The 9,939-nt window shown below is 24.7% G+C and overlaps 1 protein-coding gene across 1 annotated transcript; it reads left to right on the forward strand.

The window, feature by feature from the left end:
• Window positions 1–3,627: 3,627 nt before the first annotated feature.
• On the forward strand, window positions 3,628–4,860 carry LOC145841669 (mortality factor 4-like protein 1). The gene is made up of 2 exons (XM_082949024.1): window positions 3,628–3,672; window positions 3,883–4,860. Exons 1-2 carry the CDS (start codon window positions 3,628–3,630, stop codon window positions 4,858–4,860), a joined length of 1,023 nt encoding a protein of 340 aa, XP_082805150.1.
• The last annotated feature ends 5,079 nt before the right edge of the window (window positions 4,861–9,939 follow it).

Below are 9,939 nucleotides of genomic sequence, written 5' to 3' on the forward strand. Positions count from 1 at the left end.
TGGTCACTCCTACTCATCTATTTACTTTTACATAAGGCATAAATAGTATTTGCATTTAATACCCAAGTTCTTATTGATTTTTTTATTTTTTTTTGTTCGAAAGTTGATTTGTTTGGTTACAGTAACATTAATTTAGTTTAGGTAATAATATTTTATATTTAGTAATTTTTTTAAAATCATTCTATAAGATTACTATTTTTAATTAAGTTCAGAATACTTACAAACAATTTTTTTTCTTATGCTTACAAACTTTTTTTTTTCTTAGCATGCAAATGTAAAAAAAATAGTTATAGATGTACTTTACTTTAGCAGAAAATAAAATATTTAAACAATAAACTAATACAATTTATTCAAGCAAGCTTAAATTAAAAATATCTATTATTATTTTATTTATTTATATTTTTTTGTGAGGAAGTCAAAAAAAAAAGATCTTTTTTTTTATGTTTGCAAATGTTGCTTGCTTTCTATTATTAATTTTAGACTCGGATATGTATTTAAAAAAAAAGTATATTTCAAAACAGAAGAAAATTTGTAATTGGTAATATCATTATTGTGAAAAGAATTTTTTTTTTCTTATTAAAAGCATAAATTTTACAGAACTTATCTTCATATTTTTATTTATAAAAATTAAGTTTAGTTATTGTAAAAATCACTTCTTTTAAATAAAAATAGAATATTTAATTATTTTATTTAACTATTCAAGTATAAAATTGTTTTTACTGTTCAAGTTAAATTATTAAATAAAATAAAAATTACCTTTTTAGCACAAAATACTTATAAAAAATGTTTCGTAAAAATGTTTCAGCGTATTACATTTTAATTTCTTTAGAAGTTGTAACTTATAATTAAAGTATTTATATGATTGTTATTAGTGTTATTTATCTTCTTTTGAAAATTAATTTAAAGTTATATATATTTTTTAGTTATATTATGTTACTAAACAAAATTCATAGTACATTATTAAACACAAAATTCAGATAATTTTCGTTTAGTATTTTTTCTTTTATTTTTCTTTTCGTTAAACTGGTTATTTTATTACTAAAGACTTAAATAATTAAATGATAAAAAAACTCTCTGTTACAGCTCGTAAGAAACTTTACAAGCATGTGGTGTACGACTCGGTTCCTTTGTACACTAGGTCCTTAGACTAAACCCTTTAGCACTTTTTTTAATCGTTCAATCAATAGAAAACTTGTAAATTTTAAAGATAGATAACAAAGTTTTTTATTATTCAAACACTTTTATTCAAGATTTTGAATATCGAACTTCAAAACATTTATTGAAGCTTTCTGTTAACTTCAAAACTGGTAGTTAAAAAAATATATATTTTCAAGTAAATTGAAAATTAAACTTGTAGGAGTAAAAAAATATACAAAATCATTTAGATGTTCAAAAAGTAAATATACTGTGTCTTTTACCAAACTTATTTTTTTCTGCAGTTTTTAGGTTAATAACATGTACTTTAGTTTGTTATTTGATTTTAGTATTTGTAACTCTGGTTAGCTAATGCTTACCTCACTTTTTAAAAAGGTTTTTGAGTATGAGGTCTAATATAAATAAGTTTTGCTTTACTTTATACAGATAAGAAGTGTTCTTATAAAATAGTTGGGGAATATATTTTTATAACTTTATATTAAATACATACAAACTGCAGGGTTGCCATAAACTCTTGAACCCTAGAAAATCCTGAAAAAACCAAAAAATCCTTGAATTTAAGAAACAAAAATGGAGTTTTACTCACAAATATCATTAAAAAACCTAACAAATTGTAATTTTAAAATATTTTTATATGTTAAGTAATAAGTTTTAGATAAAATACAATAAATCTTTCTTAAAGACAACATACTTGTTGAATCATCTAAATTTTTTTTTATTGAAACACACAACTAAAGTAGCTTTATTGTATCTATATAATTAAGTTATATATGATAGTCTATGATAATCTTATATGATTAAAGGCAGTTAACTTACCTTAAGTTTTTTTTTTAATAAAAAATTAAATAAAAAATTGCTTTATATAAACTAAGAAAAAAACTACAAAAACCTTTGGCAACCCTGAAATTAGGTATTATAATAAAATAATATTAAATCTTTAAGTATTTGCTTAGAAAAGGACATTAATATATTTTTTATCAAAGTTTGAAGTATTTACTATATATAAATTAGTTAATTTTTAATTAAGCCACTTATATCTTATCATATTGTTTTAATTTATGTTATATTTGTTTTTTTTAATTTTATTTTTACTACTTATTAAACCTACTTTTTACCTTATAAAAGCTAAAATTCTCACTTATTTTTAAATGTACTTAGTTCTTTTATTATTAGTTGAATATTCTAATAAAATTTATTTTAAAAGTTATGACTGTATATCTTATATTTAACTAAATATTTTTTATTTAGAGTTAATTTTACTTAGACTAGCTGGTATATATATTTAACAAAAACAAAAATTTGCTCAACATTATTGGTTCAAGGACCTATGCTCCCAAATCTGAGGCTACTATATTTTGTTTAAATCTATTTTTATGTAAAAATTGTGTATTAAATTTAAATGACTTTAAAAAGATTAAATTTTAGGTTAATATTGTTTTTTTTTTTCTAGATCTCTTTTAGTTGACTGACTTAGTTTTATGTAATTCAGGCTGCTTTTTTGTCTCAAAATGTGTCAAACCTGCTTTTTATGGTATACTTAAAAGAGTGCTAAGCAAAATAGATATATTTATATATTTTTTTTTTCATTTTATCACTAATCATTTGTGTTTTTAAGTAAAAAATTTTAGTTGTACAATGAAAAAAATAATTTTACTTATAGTTTTAACTAAATTTTTGTAGTTATAAAAACATAAAAAGTTTGAAATAATATTAAACCTTAAAAAATTGTCTTAAGTTATAAACTGATTTATTTGTTTCTAAAACTTCATGCTATAATGATAATATAGCTTACTAGTATAAACTTAACCTTAAGTTTCAACCATATAGGTTTAGTTCCATCTTAAATTAGTAAACTTAACTAGAATGCAGTAAAATGAAGTTTTTTTGTACAATGATAAAAAGTTTTAAAGTTTGTATTTGTTGTTTAGTTTTTTTTCTGAAACTCAAATCTTAAAACTTTTTTCATTTAGGCAGTTTGTCATGTTTATGTGTTTTTTTCTACTTCAAAGATTTGTAACCCATCAGACTATAGTGCTTGAAGAACTTTTTTTGTGTTTTATCAGTATTATATTTTATTTAAAAGGTATTTAAGATGAGTTGTTTGAGCTAAATAAAAGTAAATAATGTTTTTTTGTTAAATTGTTATAGAGTAAGTATTTGCTAGTTTTACTGTTTTACTATACTTTTTTTAAATAAAATATTATACACCTATTGTATATAATTTTTTTTTCAATTGTCAGTTTATTCAGTTTAGGTGTTTTAAGAGTCCAACAGTACCTTCTAGTTTTAAACAGAAACGTGTATGACTTCGTACAAAAAATTAAAAGTCTAAATGTTAAACAAACCTAGCTTAATTATGAAACAAAATTTTACCTAGATAAACTACTTTATGAAATATCCATACAGCTTTAAAAACATCGCATTCTAATCAATATTTATTATAGATTGAATTAGAAGTAATATTAATCACAAATGGCACCAGCTGACACAAATCCTAGAAAACTCAAGCGTAAAAAGGTTATTATTTTAATTTCTTTTAAATATAATTTAAATTTCCATAAATTCTAAAATAGTAAACTGACTTTGGAAAAGTTATAATCTGAAATAATTTTAAAAAATTTCAACAAAGTTTAAAATTTAATCTTTTTAAACTAGTTTATGCCACTAACAAACTATTTAAACTTGAACAACAAGTTGATGTTTTTTTCAACTGTATTCACCATAAAGGTTGTCGATCCGGTTTCGAGAGACAGTGAGGATTCAAGTGATGCGCCTGTAAGCAAAATGAAGTTTGAAAAGGGAGAGAAGGTTCTGTGCAAGGACCGTGGCCAACTATGGACGGCCACCGTAACAAAAGTGTACCCAGATGATGACAAAAAGCCGTACATGATCCACTACCAAAACTGGTCTAGTAGGTGGGACGAGAGAGTTGGCAGTGACAGGTTGATAAAGATGACTGATGACAACGTCAAGCTGCAGAGTGAGCTCAGGGAGAAGGCCGAGGCTAAAATGGCCAAAAAGTCGAAGAAGAAGAAGAAAAAGAAGTTGGTTGCTAAACCGAACTCACCTAAAGAGACGCCCAAGAACGTTAAAGCTGTGAAAGAGGTAGAAAAGTCTGAAGAATCCTTAGTAGAGTCTAATACGGTAGCTCCTAATACGGTAGCTCCTAATACGGTAACTCCTAATACGTTAGCTCCTAATACGGTAGCTCCTAATACGCAGAGACCGAAAATTAAGAACAATCTGAACATAGTCATTAAGATGCCGCCCTTTTTCCACAAGTTCCTGCAAAAAGATTCCACGTTTGTGCAAGGTAAGAACTTGTACAAGCTGCCTGTCAAGTTTCCCATATCAAAGATAATGGAGGATTTTGTGAGTACTGGAAAGAGCCGCGCTGAAAAGAGCTGCTTCAACGAATACAATCGCACAATAAAAATCAATTTTGATCATGCGCTCCTCAACAGGTGTTTGTACAAAGAAGAGACACAGCAGTATGTTGAAACTTTCGCGGAAGCTGAACAGTTCAAACCAGCCGTGTCATACTCTTACGGTGTTGAGCATCTGCTGAGATTCTTCATCCATTTCCCTGAGCTGCTGTCTTATTCTAAGACCTTGGAGCAAGTTCATATCGATGAAACAAAAGAAACCACTGAAAAGTTCTTCAAGTTTCTGGAAGCAAATATTCAAACCTACTTGAACTGCTAGACTAAAACTTTATATGTTTTTCTGTCAGTTTAAAATTGTTTAATGTGTTTTTTTCTTCATTTTTACGCAGTTTACTTGAAACTTTTATAGTGTTTAAATGCATGCACACATCATTTTCTTTCAATAAGTTACTATGCACATAACTTGTCAATAATACTTCTCTAGTCCTTTGTACAATATCTAGGGTTTCGTACTTATTTTATTAACTTTTTTTTCTAATGTGCCAAATAGAACAATTTTTTTTGGATAGAATTTAAGTACCTGTGTTGACTTAATTAGATAATTGATCTCACTAATTATTACTTTACCTTTTTTAAAACTTATATTCTATTTGAAAACAAGTCATAAACATCTTAACTATGAAATTGTTTTACATTACAAATGAGTTAGTATATTTAAAATAATTAATAAATATGTGCTTTAGGATTTAAAATTCTTTGATTTAGAAAAACAACTTATAACTGACGCAACTTTAAAATATTTAGCAGGCATAAAAAACAATAAATTTTTTTTTTACTTTAATGAGTTAGAAGATTTCAATGTTGAAAAAAGCTCGATGGCAGTTTCTCTTGGTAAGGTAAGATTTTTTTTGTTTGTTTTTGTAACTATAATCAAAATAAAAACAATTAGTTGTAAATTTGTAAATGTATTGTTCTATTTAATCTGTTAACGTTGCCTATTATTAATTAAAAAGAAATTTAAGTAAAATAATACTAGCTCTTTCTTTTTAAAACTTTCTTGAAAATTTATAATCAAAAGTATAATAACTTTTTTTTATAAATAAATAACAATGTAATGTTGTTTTCTATGATTTAATAGAAATGTTAAAAGTTTATGTAAGTTTTAAACTCAGTTTTTCCAAACAAATAAACTAACGACACTATTGCCTATTATTAACTGTTAATAAATTTAAGTTTCTTAATTTAATTTTAAACTACATGTTTATATATTTAAAATTTTAAATAAAAATCTATGATGTAAAAATTTTAAATATTTATATAAAGTTTAAAATTATTTTTCTTTTTTATTGTTTAGTAGTAAAATATTACTAAAGTTTTGTCTTGAGCATACGTTGTAAATATTAGTAAACGGTCATTATAAAAAAAGTTAGTAAAGTGTTTCAAATTTATAATTTATTTTTATATCCAAAAGCAATTTATAATTTTGTATTAAACATACAAAGTGAATCTTAGTTTAAAATCAGTACACTGTATTTTATAAGATTGCTTAAATGTAAGTTAAACTTGTGAACTGTTACAGGTGTTATAGTGAAACCTTTATAAGGCAAAACAACTGTACTTTCTTTTGACAATGTTCCTAAAATTAAAAGAAAAAACAATTTTTTAGAATATATAGTATAAGAAGTAGATTTTTAATAAAAGTATTTCAGAAAATATTATTTAATGTTGTAAAATGCATTAAGTGTCTGAAAAGTTTTTCAAGGCATCATTTTAAGTATTTTTTTGCAAAATGGTCTAGTAAAATTATTTCTCATGCAATTATAACTGAACAAAAACACTAAAAAGTTCTTTTTTTTTTAATAAGCAATAACAGTCAGTAAACTTTACTTTAGTTTTAGCACTTAGCAAAGATTATATCAACTTGTCAATAGTATATCTAAAGAAAAATTACAGTATAAATATTGCATTATAAATTAAATAAACCTTTTAAAAACTGTTTCTAATTTTTTAAGATAAAAAAAATCTTTAAAATTTATAAGTATATAAGTTAGAAATTAAATTCCAGTTAGTATCAAAGATTTAAGTGCTTTAATTAGTTAATCGTATTAGTAGTTTGTTGTAAAGTAGATAAAACTAAATTTTAATAGTTTAAAGCTTTTTAAAATATTCAATTGTTTTACTAATTGAAAATACTAAGCATCTATAAAAATGAAGTTAGTATATATAAAATTAGCTTTTCTGTCCTTTTAATCATTTTTACGGCTGAAAAGTAAATATCAACATTAGTGACATTTTTGCAGGCTTATGAGGTTGTCCTGAATAGGTAATAAAATCATTTATTAAGCGACTTTATCTTTTTAAAAATTTTTTGTCAAAATAATCAAATTCAAAAGTTGTTAATGCTTTAGAACTTTTTTTTTGTAGTTGTAGTTAAAAACATGTTTTCTATTTAAAACTACGGATCATGGTATAAACCTTTGTTGTAACCTTAGTTTATTTATACTGAAGCATTTAAAAAAAAAGAAATTATTTTAAATAGAAGTACTAAACTGTGGTCTTAGAAATAGATCTAGGATAGAGTGATAAGATGTTACTTTTTACAAATAGTAGATATTTTAGTTTAAAGTTCAGTGTTTATAAGCTGCTATGTTGAAACATATTATAAAAATTACTTTAAATAGGAAATACTATATGAAGGAATATCACCAAATTTTGTCTTGATTTGGTAAGTGATTGAACGAAAGAGGAAAAGAGAAGGGATGAAATATTTTAACATTATTTGTAAGGGGAAACAAGAGGTAAGGGTGCAAATTTACAATAGACTTTCTTCTTTCTGTAATGAATTGGGGTGCTCTTTTCTTTTATTTTCTGAAAAAGAGGCATTATAAAAAAAAAGTTTTGAAAAACGTGCATTAAACCTAATCTTATGTTTAACTTCTAAATTTTCATGCTGTGCAAAAGTAATTAGAATGTTTGATATTTGAAACCTTAGGCATGCTTTTTTTCTAGATTTCGAATGACATTTAGAAAATTTAGTTTTCGTAATTTATAATTCTAGAATCAATTTAATTGATTTAAATAAATCTGTTACTCTTGACGGGAACGGGTCTCAATTGCTCGAAGCCAAATTTGCAGTAGGGAACAAAATTGCACGAAGACGATTTCGAACCAAGAGTCAATTTTGCACGAGTTAAATTTTTGCACGACAGTAAAAAACTTAGAATAAAAAAAATAGTATAAAAAAAAAAAAACGAAAAATAAAAATAGAAAAATTGATTAAAAAAATCATTACTGACCTAGGTCATGGGTTATAAATAGTGATAAGTAGTTAACAATGATATTAAAAATAAAAATAAACGAATAACTAATTAAAACAGTTATAAAACAAAAATAAAAATGTTAAAAAAAAATAAGCTAACGACCAAGGGTAAGGGTTAGGGGTAACAGTGAAAGTAAAAAAAAAAGAAAACTAAATTTAAAAACTATTTAAATTAAAAAAAGTACCCGTGTAAAATTGTCTGCTTATTCAAAAGTTATCTTAGTGTAATTTAATTTTCGTAAAATTTTATCCCCTCGTGAAATGTTGTGCATTCGTATAATTTTGTACGCTCGTGCAATTTAGACAGCTACCTACTCAGAACAGTTGTTTTTGACTTAAAGAATAGAAACCTTGAACTTTAATAACCTTCTTATTAGAAAAAATGGTATGAAAAATTTTATACGATGTTCCTTTATATCATTGTCAATAATTTAATAATCGTATTTAATTAGCCACTATGATTAAAAGATAAAAAAACCTGAAAAATATTACACAAGAACCTGTTGAGGAGTCACCAGTTTCAAGTAGATCTGACAGAAGTAAGACTGCCTCAGACGGAAAAGCAACCACACCAGCTGGAATATGGTAGTCATAAAAAATTCTAATAAAAAAGCACACAAAAGAGATTCTGATTGCAAACGTAATGATAAATCAAAAAAGAAAAGTGCTTCTTTTAAATAGGTCTAAAACATCGTTTTAAGTTACTAAGCTCCCACACAGTAAAACAGTTTTTTTTTATAATAAAATTTAAGAAATTTGTTTTTGTTTTTAAAACTTAGCATAAGTAAATTATTTAGTAAAATTAAAAGTAAATAATATTTGTGTACTTTTTGAAATAATGCCTTCTAAACAGTTGTTTTAAATGCTTTGTGTGCTTTAAAACTATAGCATAACCGAAGATAAAGATACAGTTTAATTTATTTACTACGACTTCATTCTAATAAACTATATAATAACAACTATGATCCTTTAGAGGTATTAAATTGAATCATTTTATGACAAATTATCATCCTTAAAAAGTCGTGTGTTCACGCAGAAATAAATTTACAAAAATATATGCTAGTAAATAACTATTATTTAACACAGGTTACCAAAGCTTTGTCTTCCAAATATGATGAAACATTTCCCTTTTAACTTTAAAGAATAAAATAGTTTACGTAGCCAAAAATAAGAAGTTAAGAATGAACAAGAAGAAACTGATTTTTTTGTTAGTTTTGCTGTTAAAATCTATTTATTTTAAATGGCTTTAAAGTTTAAAAAAAATGTTTAAGCAGATGATAATATTAAGAAAAGGTGCCATATTTTAATAAAATATAGGAGCGCGTATTAGATATACGATTTACACACGTGCAAGTTCGATAATTCTTGCAGCTCTGCTAGATCTAATTGTTTAAGCATATATTAGAATACCTGTATGGCTCGTAAAATCGAAAAAACCTTAATAAACAAGTTTAAAGTATGTAAACGTGATTTAGAATTTTTTTAATTTTTTTTAACAACATTTTTAACAGCTAAATATAGTATTTGTTTAACCACCAGATTTTGGCAAACTTCGATTTACAGGCCAAATGCGGTTCATAAGTAAAAAATCATGAAACTACATTAGATGTGTTTTGAAGTGAAAAACTAACAAAAAAATTGTTAGGTAAACATCATAAGTAAGTTGAAATTTACTTTAAAAAATTTAGGTCTGTTAAAAAGTGAAATCCAAGAATATTTTAATTTTTGAAATATGGTCTTTGGCCACCAAATGCCTACGGACCTCTCGTTTAATTAGCCAAGTTTTATAACAATAAAATAGCTAACAAATAGTATTTTGAACTAGAACTAATTTTGATACTAAATGTTGTATTTAAACGTTTTTTTTTTAATTTTTCCTATACATATTTCAGCAATAATGTGCAACAAGTAATGTAAATTCTCATTATTGAAAAAAAATTCTATCTTAAAACACTACTTAGTAAATAATACATAACATTTATTACAATATAGTCAATTTATTAGAAATTTACCATTAGACTTTGTCTTTCCAATTAAAAGTCAGTCAATCAAGACTTTTGCATCATGGCACTTTGAAGG

This window comes from Thalia democratica, chromosome 1, assembly GCF_965202585.1.
Source record: "Thalia democratica chromosome 1, ktThaDemo2.hap1.1, whole genome shotgun sequence".
Lineage (NCBI taxonomy): Eukaryota > Metazoa > Chordata > Thaliacea > Salpida > Salpidae > Thalia > Thalia democratica.

Coding starts and splice junctions, on each gene's coding strand:
- LOC145841669 (XM_082949024.1), top strand. CDS start 3,628: ATGGCACCAGCTGACACAAATCCTAGAAAACTCAAGCGTAAAAAG. Junction 3,673..3,882: donor GAAAACTCAAGCGTAAAAAG/GTTATTATTTTA, acceptor TTCACCATAAAG/GTTGTCGATCCGGTTTCGAG.